The sequence below is a fragment of the Rana temporaria genome, chromosome 4 (genome assembly GCF_905171775.1).
Source record: "Rana temporaria chromosome 4, aRanTem1.1, whole genome shotgun sequence".
NCBI lineage: Eukaryota > Metazoa > Chordata > Amphibia > Anura > Ranidae > Rana > Rana temporaria.
Genome location: NC_053492.1, coordinates 420,702,522 through 420,721,319, shown reverse-complemented (window position 1 = coordinate 420,721,319; position 18,798 = coordinate 420,702,522). Strand labels below are relative to the sequence as shown.

At 45.8% G+C, this 18,798-nt stretch overlaps 1 protein-coding gene across 2 annotated transcripts in view; it reads right to left on the bottom strand.

Annotated features, from left to right (window-relative positions):
- Positions 1 to 18,798, bottom strand: part of ITPKB (inositol-trisphosphate 3-kinase B) — a 151,140-nt gene that overhangs the window by 118,253 nt on the left and 14,089 nt on the right. Inside the window, exons 1-2 of one of the 2 annotated variants that reach the window (XM_040351336.1) lie at positions 13,132 to 13,937; positions 11,707 to 13,027 (exon numbers count right to left, since the gene is read on the bottom strand). In XM_040351336.1, coding sequence (XP_040207270.1) covers positions 11,707 to 12,861 — 1,155 coding nt within the window. In that variant the 5' untranslated portion in view covers positions 12,862 to 13,027; positions 13,132 to 13,937. Of the gene's footprint in view, positions 1 to 11,706; positions 13,028 to 13,131; positions 13,938 to 18,798 lie in introns of those variants that run through there. The other variant, XM_040351335.1, reaches the window with a different exon arrangement.

Here is an 18,798-nt window from a genome sequence, read left to right as displayed (position 1 = left end):
TTTTTTTGGTCCACACCAGAATCTGATCGCATGGGTGTTCACACCTATGCAATCCGATTCATGTCCAAACTGTCAGTTCGCAGTGCGATATGCGAGATAAAATGGGGTTGTCGTTAATGTTGTATGACACTCCCCAGCAGTTTGCATATGGCAGTGTGATATGCCATGCGAGTCGGCTGCGATGCGGGAACTCACAGTGGATTTGCAGGGTTCCCGCATCACACTAGCGCACATGTCCGCTGCGAATTGCATGTGTGTTTTCACTATGAGTAAAAAAAAAAGCATTTGCTCAGCTGTTCAGGTGCGTTTTTGATGCAGTTCCGATGCAAATTTTCAAGGTTCAGGACCGTATTTTTATCACAGCTCACAGTTTTTAGTGCTGGCCAATCCTGAACTGAATCCTGAACAGAATTCTAAAAACAACCAAACACAAATGCGATTCAGAAACGTTCCCATAGAACTCAATAAACCTGGGTTTGCACCTAAAACGCACCGCATATATGTGACCAGCTTCCATGGAAATCACAGCAGGACTCGGCCCAGCCAATGGCTCCCGCTGCTATCAATCTATCCAATGAGGACCTGAGACAGAGGCTGGAGCCGCTGGGCTCTTTCTCGTCTCTGCAAAGATCGGGTTCAGGTATGTAAAAGGGGAGCTCTGGGGTAGGGTTGCCAACTGTCCAGGATTCATCCGGACGGTTCAGGCTTTGAATCATTTGTCCAGGTTTCAGTCCACCTACACATTTAGACCAGGCTGTGGTCCCCAAGTAACCAATATAGTTCTACACAAATCTGTTGCCGCTGCGGGCGGCTGTTTGGGGCAGGTTTGGCATCACTGAAGGGTTGGGTGATGTCAGCAAGAGCAATTTGGCCGTACCCACTGGCACGCTCTGTGCGCTACATTACTACTCTCCTTGGGGCACCCAAACGTGTCCCAGGTCTTTTATGATTATAAAATTGATTATAAAATTGATTATATAATTAATTATAAAATGATTATATATAATAGTGTTTAGTGCAAAAAAAAATTGCCCTGTGCCGCAAAAGTGTTTGGGTTTTGGCTTGAAGAAAGGGTGGCAACCCTACTCTGGGGGGCAGCTGCACTGATGTGGTTTTGTTACAAAATGTTTTGCAAATGTGTTTTTTACATAACATAAAATGCTACATAAAAACTAAAAACACAGTTGCGCTTTGTATAACTTTAAGTGTATTTGTACTTATGTGTCTTATTGAAGCACTAGGAGCGCCCTCGGGGTGGGATGTACCACCAGCTGACAAGCCTCAGTACATATTACAGGTCCACCCAAACCGGACTGTAGAACCGTCTGCAGCATTCAGTACGCCGTCTCTTGTGATTGGGTAACATCAAGCATCAATGTTTTTTTTTGTTTTTTTTATTATTTACAGCCTGTTTGGAATCTAATGTTCGTACAGAAAACATTGCACAGCGACATTCTGCAGAGCTGGTAACCACAAGGTGAAGTTTCCACTCCACTGTAGGTCTACCTCGCCCACGCCCTGCCCACCAAACCCCCGGCGCTTGCACTATACACTATGACTTAACACAGCAGCAGCGGCACGCGCAGTGCACCACGTTAACCCTTTTAAGCCCAGCCTCAGCTATATCTTTTTATTTTGTTTTGTATAGAAATGGCAAAGGTTAGAGCCTCTGTGTGTGTGTGTTTTTTTTTTGTTGTTGTTGTTTTTTTACTTAGACCAAAACAAAAACACATTTTAGTTGAGTTGGGACAATGGTCTTAAAGTAGAAAAGGCTAATCAATAAACTCACTTTACAAGTTAAGGACCTGCTCACGTCTATATACGTTGGCACTTTAAAGATGGATATCTCGGTAACGGCAGCAGCTGCTGCCACAACCAAGATTTCCATCTTTTTCGTGAGCAGTCCTGTAACCGATAATGGTGGTCTGTGCGGCAGATTCGCCGCAAAATCACCATTATCGGCGTGCCCTCTGCCGCTTACTGAAGCAGTCGGAAGCGGCGGATGCGATCAAGTCCTGTTCCGTGCTGGGTATGGATACGAGTGAGGGAAAGATGGTCCCACCCGTCTCCATACCATAGCAGGGCGGAAGCGGTGTCAAAATGTCACTTCTGCCCATACAGGGCCGATCCGCCCTATAGGCTCACTATGCAAGCCGCTTAGGGCCCCTCAAAGCTGTGGAGGGCCCCCCAAATTACTAGAGGCCCCTGCCTGGTGAGAAGTCAGTTTCAGCCCCTCACCCCGCTTCTCAACTCGCTGGGGCTGCATGGGAGAAGAGGTAAGAAGTCAGCACCGCCCCCTTCTCACTTTGTCATGTCCAACAGCAGAACACCCCCCCCCCCCCCCAAACCGCTTCTCAACTTTAATGTGACATGTCATTTTGCTTAGGGCCCCAGGGAGGTCAGGATCGGCACTGCGCCCATACTTATTAAAGGCAAATTTTTTTTCTTTTAATGGTGTCAGTGGGAGAATAAATAAGTCCCACTGTTGGTGTCAGTTGGTGCAATTGTGCCCTAATGTTGGTATCAATGGCCCAGATTCACGTAGGGCGGCGTAAGTGTGAGCGGGTGTAACGTATCGTATTTACGCTACGCCGCCGCAACTTAGAGAGGCAGGTGCTGTATTCACAAAGCACCTGTGTCCTAAGTTACGGCGGCGTAGCGTAAATGTGCGGGCGTAAGCGCATCTAATTCAAATTGTGAAGAGGTGGGAGTGTTTTATGCAAATAAAGCATGACCCCACGTAAATGACGTTTTGAACGAACGGCGCATGTGCCGTATCTTGGCCAAATCTATGCGTAACTGATTCTATGAATCAGGCGCATAGATACGACGGCGGCCATTCGGACTTACAACGGCGTATCTGGAGATACGTCGTCATAAGTCTTTGTGAATCTGGGCCAATGGAAACAATTCTGCCCATCGTTGGCATCAGTGGGAGGAATTGTGCCCATTGTTGGAGTCAGAGGGAGGAATTGTGCCCCATCGTTGGTGTCAATGGAAAGAATTCTGCCCTGTGGTTGGTGTCAATGAAAGGAATTGTGCCCTATCATTGGTGTCAATGGGAGGAATTGTGCCCTATCGTTGGCGTCAATGGAAAGAATTCTGCCTTGTGGTTGGTGTCAATGAAAGGAATTGTGCCCTATCGTTGGTGTCAATGGAAAGAATTGTGCCCCATCGTTGGTGTCAGTGGGAGGAATTGTGCCCCATCGTTGGTGTCAGTGGGAGGAATTGTGCCCCATCGTTGGTGTCAGTGGGAGGAATTGTGCCCCATCGTTGGTGGCAGTGGGAGGAATTGTGCCCTCTTAATGATGTCAGTGGGAGAAATAAAGCCCCATTGTTGGTGTCAGCGATGGGAATCATGCCCCATTGTTAGTGTCAGTGGAAGGAATGGTGCCCCAAGGGCCAGATAAAGACAAGCAAAGGGCAACACTTTGGAGGCTGCTGCCTGTAAAGGATTGCTATGGAAAAGTATAGTTTTCCTGTAGGAGGAAAATGTTGTTTATAAAAGGTCCCGTTGAGAAAGTGATCACAATGAACAGCCTTGCAGTGGCCAGCCGAGTGTTTTATTGCACACATTATAAACACAAGTGATGGGATCCGGGGACGGGGTGCCTCAGAAGCGGATGGTCACCTCTCAGACCTTCCATTGTGTGAGAGCGGTTTGGTGCGATTCAGTGTAGATTGGAGCCGGCACAGAACACCGAAGGATGCACGATGGATGCCAAGCACCTCCACACACATCTCCATGAAAGGAAATACCAATTCCAAAAAAGTACAATCTAGGTATGTGAGGTTTTTATTGTTTCTTCTCTCAAAGACATCAGATATTCCAGAGAAGAGAATTACAACGCGCCTGGAGTTATACTAACCACACACCAGCATCTCCGTCAATTCTATTTAAAAACCAGCAAAAACGTATTTAAAGCCAACACTATTTTTTTTTTTTTATTAAGTTTTGAATACAGTACAGAAAATTAAATGCTGAGCCTGGAGTATAAAAACTTTGATTAAAATACACAATATTACCAAAAGTATTGGGACACCTGCCTTTACACGCACATGGGGCCAGATCCACGTAGCGCGTCGTAATTTTAGGCAGGCGTAGCGTATCGTAGTTACCCTACGCTGCCGCTACTTTGAGATGCAAGTGCTGTATTCACAAAGCACTTGCCTCTAAAGTTACGGCGGCGTAGCGTAAATCTCCCGACGTAAGGGCGCGGAATTCAAATGATGAACAGGGGGGCATGTTTTATGTAAAATAAGCTTGACCCCACGTAAATTACGCTTTTTTCGTACGGCGCATGCGCGCGCATGCTCAGTATCACGTCAAATTTTCAAATTAAATTACGCGCACTCCATGCCTAGACGACGTGAACGTAATTTACACAAAGCCCTATTCGCGAACGTTTTACGCAAACGACGTAAACAACGGAAAATTTAACGCTGGCCTGACGTCCATACTTAACATTGCGTACGCCTCATATAGCAGGGGTAACGTTACGCCGAAAAAAGCCTTACGTAAACGATGTAAAAAAATGCACCGGGCGGACGTACGTTTGTGGATTGGCGTATCTAGCTAATTTGCATACTCGACGCGGAAATCAACGGAAGCGCCACCTAGCGGCCAGCGTAAATATGCACCTTAGATCCGACGGCGTACTAAGACGTACGTCATTCGGATCTAGCCCAGCTTCAGGCGCATCTTGTTTTGTGGATACAAAACAAAGATACACCGGAGCATCCTAGAAGTTACGTGGCGTATCAATAGATACGCCGACGTAACTTCTTTGTGGATCTAGGCCATGAACTTTAATGGCATCCAAGTCTTACTCCCTAGGGTTCAATATTGAGTTGGCCCACCCTCTGCAGCTATAATGCCGCATACACACGATCATTTTTCGGGTTGTAAAAACTACGTTTTTCAGGCTCTAGAAAAAACGATGTTTTTTTCAGCTTGATCATTAAAACGGCCTTGCCTACACACGATCGTGAAAAAAAAAATGCTCTAGCAAAGCACGGTGACGTACAACACGTATGACGGCACTATGAAGGGGAAGTTCCATGCGGATGACGCCACCCTTGGGGCTGCTTTAGCTGATTTCATGTTAGTAAAAGACGATTCACGCTTTTCTGTCTGTTACAGCGTGATGAATGTGCTTACTCCATTATGAATGGTAGTTTTACCAGAACGAGCGCTCCCGTCTCATAACTTGCTTCTGAGCATGCGCAGGTTTTTCACGTCGTTAAAACCCACACACGACCATTTTTTACAACCTGAAAAATGACAACGTTTAAAACGGCGTAAAAAATAGAGCATGTTCGGAAAAAAAATGTGGCTGTTTTTCAGAACCCGAAAAATGCTCTGAAGCCCACACACGATCGTTTTTAATCACATAAAAAAAAGTATTTTTTCGCCGGAAGTGGGAGCAAATGCCTATATTAGACAGGTATCTGCTCCCCCCACCGCCCTGAAAGGTGCCAAATGTGGGGGGGGGGGGGGGGGGGAGAAACCGCATAAGTGAAGTTATATTTCTAGGTGAAAAGCCGCTTTAAGACAAAAAACGCCAAAAAACGTTTGACGTTTCTAGGTATTTTTACATTATAAGGAGTTTTTTTAATAAAAAAACAAAACACAAAAACGCTAACGCCAAAAAACGCAATAACGCTAATGTGAAAACTGGGCTAAACGCACAAAAACAGGAGCGTTTTTAGCGCTGCTGTAGCACTGGCGTTTTTGAGCCCTTACATTAATTTTTTAGCACCACTGCCATCTCCAGGTCCCTAAGCACAGCTTCCCTGAACTTCCCGTTTGGGAGAATGCATGCTGTATACCAAGTCACGATGGGCAGCAGCTGTCTATCTATTGGCTATGAGGAGGGAAGAGGCGGGAGCAGGGGAGTGGCTTGCTATTGTGAGGTTTCAGGGGTGGGCGTACACCGCTTCCAGCCCGGAAGGAGCACACAGGAGTGGCTCCATAGGATAGTATAAGGGAAAGTAGTTAGTTAAACACTGCACTATTATTCAGGATGTGTTCAGTATAAAGACTTCGGCCCGGATTCTCGTACCTCGGCGCATAGTTATGCCGGTGTAGCGTATCGAATATACGATACGCCGACGTATCGCAGAGCGGCGAGCACAGTATTCACAAAGCACTTGCTCCCAACGTTGCGCCAGTGTAAAGTAAATTCTTCGGCGTAAGCCGGCCTAATTCAAAGTAGGTGGAAGTGGGCGTGATCCATTTAAATGAAGCGTGACTCCATGCAAATGATGTGCCGAACGAACGGTGAATGCGCCGTCCCGTGGAAGCATCCCAGTGCGCATGCTCAGAATCACGTCGGAAATACTCCTTAAGATACGTTGAATCACTGCCTACGACGTGAACGTAACCTACGCCCATCCCTATTCACGTACTACTACGTAAACGATGTAAAATACGACGGCTGTTCCCTGGTCCATACCTTTGCATGACTTACACCTGCTTTATGAGGCTTAACTTTACGCCGGACGTACGACTTACGCAAACCTCGTATATGATGCGCCGGGCGCAACTACGTTCGTTAATCGCTGTATCTCCCTCATTTGCCAATTTGCAATGAGGCGGCCAGCGTAAATATGCGCCCAAGATACGCCGACGTAGGAAAGTTACGTCGGTCGGAGGAAGCCTATTTTCAGGTGTATCTAGTTGGGCACGGCGCATAGATACGACGATACGACGGTGCACATTGACACTTACGCTGCGTATCTCGAGATACGTCGGCGTAAGTGCTACGTGAATCCGGGCCTTTCCCTTTACATGGAAGTTTTATGTTACTATTTTGTGTATGAGTATTATTCCTATAATGTTTGCAGGCTGTAATCTTTATATGGATTGCAGGAGTTGACTCTGCGCAGCTCAGAGCGCGGCGATGTTATGCACGGAATGAATAGAGATGACTGCTGACTATCTCATTGACATGACCCAGTGCCGCGCCTGCACTGCCACATCTAACGCTGTCCCTTCCATCCCAGGCCGGGGTATGTAAATACTCTGCAGATGTGAGTTTGTTATGGTATGACGTGAATTCCTGGGACACTTTCTGTTTCGCCTGCGTTTGCTTCACCCCAGAGAACGGTTGCGTAAGCTCAAAAAAAGAAGCAAAAATAGAAACAAGGTCCTTGCCAAAACGAAAATTTCACATCTATTGAGAAATGACTTTTATAAACTTTTCATGGAATTAAACAGATCAGAGTATCCGTCTGGGGTTACAGCTTATGTAAACTCATGCAATACCAAGCACTCTATCATAGACCTATAACATTTCTACGAGTCAAACGCTGCTAAAAATGCTATTTACTATAAAATGTCGTTTTATTCAGCGGTCACATGATCAGTCACATGATCGCATGAGCTACCTTCACATCGCGCTTTCTATGTGCAGGGGGCGTGGTTTCATAGTTACAAAGTTACATAGCAGGTAAGGTTGAAAAATGACAATAGTCCATCCAGTTCAACCTGTGTAGGTGTACGTGTGTCAGTGTCCATAATCATTTCCCTGTACATTGTGTTCTTTATGATGCACGTCCAAGAGTCTTTTAAAAATATCAATACTCCCCGCTGACACCACCAATTGTGGAATTGAGTTCCACATCCTTATCGCCCTGATAGTGAAAACCCCCCTGTGCAGCCTAACTTCTTGCCGAACGCCCCACATACATTTGCTGCAGGGTGGCAGCTTCTCTGTGCAAAATCACATATAGGCCTTGTACACACGACCGAGTTTCTCGGCAAAAAACAGCAAGAAACTCGCTGGGAGATATTTTTTTGCCGAGGAAACCGGTCGTGTGTACATTTTCGTCGAGGAAACTGTCGAGAAACTTGACGAGCCAAAAAGAGAGCAAGTTCTCTATTTCCTTGATGGGAATGGAGAAAATTGGCTTGTCTAGTTCCTCGACTGCCTAACAAGGAACTCGACGAGGAAAACGATGTGTTTCGCCCCTCGAGTTCCTCGGTCGTGTGTACGAGGCCTCAGGTATGTGATTTTGTACTTCCGGGTGATTGGACACAGCGGGAGCCAATCAGCCAGACCGACAGACCCGGTGTTAACGGGACCCACTGACCATTCCCAACAGAGGCGGAACAGCGGTCTGCCTATGTAAACAAGGCAGATCGCCATTCTGTTAGTAAGGAAGACAGAGATCCTGTGTTTCTGCTATGTAGAATGTTTCTGTCTTCCCACAGTTAAAGCACCTCCCCCATGTTTAGCAAGCACTTCCAGGGAACACATTTAATCGTTTGATCACCCCTGATGTTAACCCCTTCCCAGGCAGTGTCTCTAGTATAGTGACAGCGCTTATTTTGTAACTGATCACTCTATTGGTGTCACTGGTCACTACGAAAGTATCAAAAGTGTCACTTAGTCAGGGCTTTTTTTTTTGCGGGAACGCGGGGGAACGCAGTTCCGGCACCTCCTGGACTGACTGTATGTAATGGCAAGGGGTTCTGGGGTGTGCTGCAGGGTATTGATGCTCACTGCTGGGGATCTATTTTTGCTGGGGGGGGGGGAGGCAAACAAACCAGCGTGTCTGCTGACATCCTCCGGCCCATAGAGGAGATTGCAAGGTATGATCATTTTTTTTTTAATTATTGTATTTCTACCACCAAGGGCGAGTCCAGGTTCTCATAACAGTCATATATAAACAATAACATAACAGATATGATCACTAATCAATAATCATTAATCACAAAATAATAATCACATCCTTCATATGTGGTCCGATCCTATCCGCCTCAAAAACTGACAGGCGGACCAGATCGGAAAGCCTGTGTGAAAGGACCCTTAAATGCCTATAGTGTGCATGAAGGTGAAACAAATTCTGTTTGCAGCAGCCCCCCCCCCCCCTAATACTTTCCTGGGCCCCCTCTCGATCCAGCAATGTCCATGAGAGCCTTGTCTCTCTGGGGACTTGCACTTCTTATTAGCTTTTTGCTGTCAATTACAGCCAGTGAGCCAATCAGGAGACACACATGGACACACAGAGCCACGGCTTGGGAGTGTGCCTGCTTGGGTGCAAGCAGCTTGCTGTGGGGGCATCCGGCAGGAGGGAGGAGCCAGGAGCACCAGCATGGGACCCGAGGAGAGGAAGATCCGGACTGCTCTGTGCAAAACCAATGCACAGAGCAGGTAAGTATAACATGCACAGCTGCACCAGATTTTGCACACTCCAGTTTAGTAAATCAACCCCATAGGCTAGCATGGAGGGGGGGTTTAGAGGCAGAAAAAAAAAAAGCTCAAACACCTGTAAAAGCAGTGTGCATGAGCCCTTTAAAGTCGTTCCTCCATTTTTAATACATTAACATGCATCATTGCACAATTATGTGAAGAAGCACATGTAAAAGTACAAGCAATAGCAATAACTCATGTTATAACAAGCACATAGGCATAAAAGGGCCCCAAAAGGTATAGCCATAGAGAAAGTGTATATAGATTAAATAGTTTGCTTTACAATTTGTAAAAAGTTTGTAAAGCTTTTATTGTGTAAACTAACAAATAAAACTTTGAGCAAACTCACAGAACAGGTTCTAAAATATTTGAAAACCAAGGACAAGATGATTTTATTGCAACTAATTGCATACAATTGTAAATGATTAGAACAGAAATATTTGGATTAGCTTGCCTTTGCTCAGCTAGGAAAGACGGGTTATGTTTTGGACTAAGCCCTGGTTCATATTGATGCTACTTTGAAATTGCGCTACTTCACTTGAAGTTGCGCAAATTCAAAGTAGCAAGATCAGCACTATTTCAGGTGCTACTTGATAGACATCTGGGTGGCTTCATACACTATGCAATATGCATCATACATGCTAGGGGAGTACAACTGGGGGAATCCGTAGTGGAGAAGGATCTGGGGGTTTTGGTAGATCATAAACTCAATAATAGCATGCAATACCAAGCTGCGGTTTCCAAAGCAAGCAAAGTCCTTTCTTGTATTAAGAGAGGTATGGACTCCAGAGAGAGAGATATACATTTTCCCTTGTAGAAATCATTAGTAAGACCTCATCTGGAATATGAAGTTCAGTTTTGGGCTCCAGTTCTCAAAAAGGATATCGGGGAACTGGAGAAAGTGCAGAGAAGGCAACCAAACTGATAAAAGACATGGAGGAGCTCAGCTACCTTGCTACCTTGTTTCCCCGAAAGTAAGACCTACCCTGAAAATAAGACCTACCTTGGTTCTCCATGAGGGCTGAAAAATAAGCCCTACCCCGAAAATAAGACCTAGTTTGAAGTGATTGTCTTCTCCTGCCTGTCAGCGGGGGTTCTCGACCCCCCTCCCTCTGCAATGCTCGGCTTGTGGAAGATAGCTCAGGCAGGCTATGGAAGCCCAGAACGGCACTCAGATCTCCTTCTCCTGTCAGTAGGGGATGTCAGCCCCCTCCATCTGTAAAGTTTGGCTTGTGGAAGAGAGCTCAGGCAGGCTATGGAAGCCAGGAGCAGCGCCATACTAAGGTACCTGACACAATACATTTTACTTTACTTCACACAGGGGATTCCTGTCAGGCAGAGAGGGAGAGGGGTAGAGAAGACCGCACAATAGTAAGCCCTACCCCGAAAATAAGCCCTACCGTGTTTTTGGTTGCCAAAATTAATATAAGACCCAGGCTTATTTTCGGGGAAACACAGTATGAGCAAAGATTCAAGGAATTAAATTTATTCACTCTTGAGAAGAGGAGAATAAGGGGGGATATGATCAACATGTACAAATATATAAGGGGTCCATATAGTGAACTTGGTGTTGAGTTATTCACTTTACGGTCAACACAGAGGACAAGGGGGCACTCTTTACGTCTAGAGGAAAAGAGATTTCATCTCCAAATATGGAAAGGTTTCTTCACAGTAAGAGTTGTGAAAATGTGGAATAGACTCCCTCCAGAGGTGGTTCTGGCCAGCTCAGGTAGAATGCTTTAAGAAAGGTCTGGATACTTTCCTAAATGTACAGAATATAACTGAATACTGACATTTATAGGTAAAGTTGATCCGGAGAATATCTGATTGCCTCTCGGGGGATTTGGAAGAAATTTTTTCCCCTGCTGTAGCAAATTGGATTATGCTCTGCTGGGTTGTTTTGCCTTCCTCTGGATCAACTGTGTGTATAGAATTGGGTATATGGGATTGTACGATATTTTTTATTTAATTTTTGTTTGTTTTTACGGTTAAACTGGATGTCTTTTTTCAACCTGACTTAACTATGTAACTATTGAAGTCGCACCTGAAATCAGCAGGAACTACTTTTACAAATCGGTGCGGCGCCACAAAATCGGTGTCGCAACGATTGGAACAGTGCCATTGCTGCCAATAGGCTGCGAATTGTCATACGGTTTGATCTCTCAAATCGCATGACAAATTGGCACGCTCCAATGTGAACTTAGGCTTAACCCTGCTTTTATTTTTTGAAGCAAAATTATTGGGGCTTCTAACAAGTTTAATAAGAAAGACATTTTTTTTCTACCTGTCTACTTATGTAACTATATGATGCGGTGCAATGTTCCAGTCCACAACAGCAGGACATCAGATAATCTTAATGTTCTGCGATTACAATAGCACAGCAGTCATTAGTGGGAAGTGATAATACGGAACAGATTTGAATATATGAAGTCACTTTTCCACAACGTGGTGGAGTAAGTAAGATATAAAGCCAAATAAATAACACAATAGATCTCAGTGCACTTACCACTCTTGGCTTCTGCTCAATCGTCTGAAGGAAAGGAGTGCTTTGTTCTGGGGATCTTTCAGGATCACTGGAGACATCATCCTCAGATTCATCCCAAGAGGAAGAAAATCCAGTAGAAGAAGCGGACGAAGAGGATAGTTTTCGGGGAAGAGTTGTCGGGTCGATGCTAGGGCTATTAAGGTCCACATTAAAATCATCCTCCCCATGGTCAGTGACTATGACCGCAGGAATGGGAGAGGTCAAACCATGAAAGCTTGACTTGCAGGTGTCCTCTGATAGAAAGGAAGTGTTGAATAGCTGAGTGGGGGCAACTACTGAAGAGCAAGTGTTGAATGTATTTGTATTTGTTACATTGTTAGTTCTATAAATGTCCTTTTCGACAGTGGTCATAATGGAAGAGGTTGTTGGAACCACCGTTGGAGCTGTTGAAACCACTGACTGACTTGTAGATGATGGTGGCTCCTCTTTTTTGCACCAAGAGGGTTTTCTTCCCCTGTCCTGACCAAATGTAAACACAGACTCTTCTTGCCTTGTGTGTCGTAGAGGGGAAGGTGACCTACTGCCCAGTCGAGGGCTTCTAAGTGTTGGGGAATTTGGACTATTTTGTGCTTGAATATGAGCTTCAAAAAGTCCAACCACCTGATTGACTTGAACATTCTGAAGCTCACGTTGTATCCGTGCTATGCGCCTTTTGTCCTCGGATTCAGTGTTTGCAGTCCCCGAGCCATTACCCTGTCCAGACCCCAACCATGTCCCCAAACGTGAATCTATCACAGAAACTGCTTCTCCAACATAACTACCCTGAAGTCGAAGCGGTGAAGGGCACCTCCCAACTCTTGGCAACCTTGGTGACTGTCCATCTCTGCCATTCCAACTTGGGCTGCGGCTTCTTGACGTAGTCCGTTCTCCTGGTTCAGGAAAAATAAAAGAAGAAGATGACCCATTGTTTCTAGGAGAGTTCCCAGGAGTAGGTGGTCCTGGGCTGTAGAGTGGCAGTGACGGACTGACCAACAGTGGGCAATAAGTGCTCCGTCTGTCCGGCACAGGCAGCACAGGTCTCTGGCAACTTGGGCTCGTCTTTGTCACACTGACCGTCTTCACATTGCTGTTATTCATTATCACCAAGCTGTTCAAGGCATAGCAATACACAGCCATAGTCCTGTGATAAGAGGCGCTAGGGGTGACCGAGACACTGAGCACCAGGAGCTCACGATCTGTGATCCCAATGACTTATTGTCTTCCAGGACAGCGACATCGCTTTTGAAGGTATGCAGACGAGAAGTAAGCTGGGCTCCTGCCCAGACCTCCATAAACAAATTATCTGTAAAATGAAAAGAGAGGGAGGGGGAGAGAGAGAAAACACATGTAAATGACTGAATACTCACTCTGAGTTCTAGCTACTTTGACTAAGAGAGAGGTCATTACAATTTGGCAGTGACAAGGACAAGAAGAGCTCGTGTGATGTAATCCACACGGATGGGAGACCTGTCATTTGCATGGACCTGCCCAGAGTTTAATACCTGTGCTGTAAACAACAAGTAATGTCAGATGGACGAGAACAGACTTGCAGAAGCATGCTACGAATGTGAGCTTTCTGCTCCATGTAGTAACCTACCCTGAAACATGTGTATGTGCAGTCTATCCACGATTATCCTATGTGTGTTCTGGAGAATTAAAATAGATATAAACCCTAACTCATAAACTTGCCTTTTTCCAACTTTCTTATCCTTTGTTGGATCAATGTGGTGTGTGTCCCATGCAACCTCTTTGTGTCAACTTCTTCTCTACATACACTCTAGTGATGGCTGCCTGCCATTTCTCAGGGTGGGTTTTCTGATGAGGACAAGAATGGACCATGCCTGCGTATTGTGTGTTGAAATGGCCATTAATAAATCTTTACAAGGCACTCATCATGTGACAGAATGACAACACAGGTGGCACAACTGGGAGATGGGCACACACTGTTGTTACTCTATAACAGGGAGTTCCTGAACAAGGGCCTTCATAGCAGGATTACAATGTGGTATTTTCATAAAAGTTGAAGACCTAAAAAAAGGTTGAATATATTCTCTGTGCTGTACAGAAAGCTGTACCCAAGGACCCATAGTGCAAGGATCTCCCTGCCCGTCTACTTCCATTCTGTGGATACTTTCTCCACCTCTCCTGTTGTTTCTTAAAGGGGTTGTAAAGGTAAATGTTTTTTTCACCTTAATGCATCCTATTTAAACAAGGCAGATCGCCGTTCTGTCAGTATGGAAGACATTGATCCTGTGTTCCTGCAAAGCAGGTACAGGGATCTATGCCTTCCCTTAGTAAAATCACCTCCCCACAATCAGTGGTGTATTTAGGTTTTGTGCTGCCATAGGCCTGACTAAACTTGTGCACCCCCTAATTTAAATATGACACACCCCTTACTGTCAAGGCTACCCGCCTTTCTGTTTAAGACCCGCCCTGAAATTTTTAAGTGGGGACATTAGTTATGAGGGCCTTGGGGGGGGCATTGGATTCCCTTAATTTGCATAGATTTCCTCTCACTTCCTGTTTGGCTATGGGGCAGGAAATGAGGGGTAAATCTCTGCAATGGGACAGGGATGGTAAAAAATAAACTGACAGGGGCTATAACCCTCCCTTACTCTCCAAAATGAAAAAAAAGTGTAGCCTATAGTTCTACTTTAAGCACAAATTTCTGATAATTTTATGGAGAGGATATAACCATGCCAAGGGTGCAGCAGAAAACATATAGCACAGGGAGGAAGGTTTGTGGTCCAGGATGATAGGACACTTAAAATTAGAAGCAGTGCCCCCCAACCCCCCCCCCCCTATAGTTACAGAATGTTGCTCTCTCAGCCCAGTCCGCCCCATAAGACTGGCGCTACACTAACAGTGTAGCGCAAGCCGGCGGGGACTCTTTCCGTGCTGCCCCCCTGCAAAGTGCTGCCCTAGGCCTGGGCCTTGTTGGCCTAGGCCAGGATACAGCTTTGCCCACAGTAATAAAACACTTGTTGGGCACACATTAAACTTTTTGATTGCCCTAGATGTTATCAGATGTTATCAGATGTGACAGTGCATATTTTTAGCACTGATCACTGTATTACTGTCACTGGTTCCCACAAAGTGTCACTAAGTGTCCGAATTGTCGGCCGCAAAATTGCAGTCCAGCTATGAGTCGCTGATTGCCACCATTACTAGTAAAAAAAAAAAAAAATGTCCCCGGATTTCATTTGAAAAATCTGGTCATCTTACTTTAATTAGACTTGTAGGGGCTGCTCGCGCCGATTAGCTATCCTTCCTAAATATCCCACCGTTATACAGCACAGTGCCATGAAAACCTCCTTCGGTGCCACTTCAGGCATTGGTCTACTTCCTGTTTTGTAGGGGTGAGAAAGGAAACTCGAACTTTTGTACTTCCCCCTCTGCAGCAAAATAAACATGATGGAAGAAAAAAAAAAGTTAAATATCATTTGTGTGTACAAATACATTTCCTGAATATGTACAATAAAAAGTTCATTTAAAGGCAAAAGCACAACATGTATCTATGGCACCAAGTGTAGAGGCATTGGTCAGAAATAGGAATGCCACAGAGAGGCGCTACAGCATCCAGGGAGCTGGCATCACAGACAGTCTGGAAAACAGGTTCATTAAAGTGGATGTAAACCCGATTCATGAAATCTGAGCTGGGCACATATATCTGCAGTATTTTGTTATCTCTTTTCAATGAGCTAAGTCTTATAGCTCTCTTCTGAACGGTTCCTCTGTTATCAGCCTGAGAACTCCTGACATATTTTTAGACTTTTTAGACAAAAGGAGGTTACTAAAAATAGAGTAGCAGAGAGCAGCTCCTATTACAAAACAGCTCTCAGAATCTCTGCCTATGAGGAGAGGGGTGTGTGTGCCTTTCTTCCAATCAGCAATGTTAGCTATCTTGGCTGTATGCCCAGACATCACACTCTGTGTTAACCAGGAAGAGAAAATCTCCTAACAAAATCTGAACTTTATAAACGGTATATAAATTTGAAGACAGCAGATATACATATAAAGCCTATGTAGGGAGATTTGGTTCATCTGTGTGTATCATCTGAGGCTGTTCACTTCACTGGGTGTATGGAGGGTTTACATCCACTTTAAAGCTATATTCCAGGAAGATTTAACCAAATGCATTCAGTTATAAAAACTGCATTATGAGTATGTAAAGCCGAAATGTTTTTATTTTTTTATTTATTTTTTATTTATTTATTTTAGTATGGAAGGATTAGAACCCCTGGGTGCTCCTAGGAAGACTCCATTTGTATGCAAACCACCCTAGGTAATGCCCACAATGATACTGAGTCTCCATGGCTGAAAGAACTGACATTTAAAGGGTTACTAAAGGAAACATTTTTTTTTTCTAAAATAACAAACGTGTTATACTTACCTCCACTGCGCAGTTCGTTTTGCACATAGTGGCCCCCGATCCATGTCTTCTGGGGTCCCTCGGCGGCTGTCTCTGGTCCTCCCCGCAATTACTCACCACAGTAATGCAAGAGCTCGCATGGTGGTCAGCAATTGCGGGCGCGCTCCCGTGATACAGCGAGCAGCCATAGCCGCTCACTGTATCACTCGGCCCCGCCCCTCGACGCGTCACTGGATGTGATTGACAGCAGCGCCAGCCAATGGCTGCGCTGCTCTCAATCCATTCGCTCTAGCCAATCAGCGGCGAAGAGGATCCTGGGACTGCGCGCGGGACTTTCGAGGGGTCAGGTAAGTATAAGGGGGGCTCGGGGGGGGGGGGGCGGCAGTATCAGATGTTTTTTCACCTTAATGCTTAGATTGCATTAAGGTGAAAAAACATTTTCCTTTACAACTCCTTTAATTAATGAAAGGGGTGGGCCAGGGACAGTCAGGTTGGGGAGGAAAGGACAAGTGGATATCGGATGTTCCCTAGCCCGATAATGAGGCAGGCTGTGCGCAGCCTATTGCATTAGGGTTTGCTCCCCAAAGCTCAAACGCACACTACGATGAAAGGGAAGGGGTCGGTAAGTTACATATTTACCGGCCCCTTCCCCATTCATCCTAAAACATCCCGGAGGGAGAGGAGAGTAGGGAAGCCTTGAGCACTGCAAAGGGAAGGATGGGAGGAGACAGGGCAGTAGGGGGAATCTGTGCTGCACAGTGTGATTAGGGTGTGCCTGGGCACAACTGGCACACCCTGTGCGCACGCCTATGAGGCTCTATCTGACTTGTTGCAGCTTCTAATGCATATTGTAAGAAGCTCACGGTGTGCAGTGAAACCAATTTCAGTAAGGAAAGAAGTCTGCACAACTGTGTTGAAGGTAAAGCTGGAGTTCCACTTTAAGGGAATATAAGAAAGATCAAGCTGGCTGGTACCATAGAGCCCTAAAAAGACAGATCTGAAGCAGCGTGTACGCTGTGCCAACCTCCCACTTGGCTCCAGCTCCCGGCGATATGCAGACGCAGCTCCAGTGACAGGTGATTCCTCTGTGCGTGGCATCTGTGTTTGTGCTGCGGAGAGCCGTCCACAGCTGGGAAGCACTGGGAAATCCCCTGCTGCTGGCATTGGACTGATAAACACAAACCTCAAATACTACGAGGAGCCTTCAATGGACTGCTGACTAAAATAGAAAAACTTTCAGCTGCGAGGACACGACTGCAAATGTCAGATAAGAAGTCCGACCAGAAAAGACTCCACAGGGCGAGCGATTACCGCTTAACACCGGGCAAGCCGATAAACACAAATACTAATGTATACAAATAGAGGAAAATTAAAGTGGACTTTTCAGTAGCTTTACAAGTCTCTGAATACATTTCTGACATGTCACAATATACAGCCATCAGCCTGCTGCAGGCAGGAGGAAGCATTTCCTCAGTCTCCTCTCCGCAGTGATAAGAACATTGGGCCAGATTCACGTAGAATCGCGGCGGCGTAACTTATCCTAGATAAGTTACACCGCGGCAATTTTTCATCGCAAGTGCCTGATTCACCAAGCACTTGCGAAGAAAACTACGCCCGCGGCCTCCGGCGCAAGGCGGACCAATTCAAATGGGCGTGTGCCATTTAAATTAGGCGCGCTCCCGCGCCGGACCTACTGCGCATGCTCCGTTTCCTAACTCCCGCCGTGACGTCATTTTTTTGAACGGCGACGCGCGTAGCGTACTTCCGTATTCCCGGACGGCTTACACAAATGATGTTAAATTTTGAATTTCGACGCAGGAACGACGGCCATACTTTAGACAGCAATACACTTGCTGACTAAAGTTAGGGCACCAAAAAAAACGACTAACTTTGCGACGCGAAACTTGACTACGGACGACGTAGCGAACGCGAAAAACCGTTGTGGATCGGCCGTAACTCCTAATTTGCATACCCGACACTGGTTTACGACGCAAACTCCCCCCAGCGGCGGCCGCGGTACTGCATCCTAAGATCCGACAGTGTAAAACTATTACACCTGTCGGATCTAAGGGATATCTATGCGTAACTGATTCTATGAATCAGTCGCATAGATAGAAACAGGGATGCAACGGCGTATCAGGAGAAACGCCGTCGTATCCCTTTTGTGAATCTGGCCCATTGTGCATTGCAGGGAGTGGCCGGGGCCGTCTTGATAGCATCATGGGCCCCTGGGCAAAGTAATGCACCTGGGCCCCACCAGCTTGCCCCAATTTATACACCTACTTTCAAGAAATAAAATATAAATAGTTGATAGCATTAAACATATATTCATTAGTGCTTTCAATAAAATCAATTTTACAAAAGGAAAAAATTCCATAAATCAAAGACTAGTCAACACAAAGGGCACAGTACAGAGAGGAATGCAGGAGGGCACAACATTGGGATCAGGAGGGCACAGTATAGGTTCCGTGACGCTTCCCGGGACACAGCCATATCGGGACAGTTTAGTAAAAAGCATGACTATCCCAGCAAATCCGGGACAGTTGGCAAGTATGATGTAATGCAAGATTATTGTGGGGCCCCCCCCCTGTACTTGGGGCCCCTGGGCAGTGCCCAGGAGTGCCCTTGCATTAAGATGGCCCTGGGTGCGGCCCCATAGAGCTGCATTAGTTTCATTCAGAGGTGGCACTGCCCACCAAAAG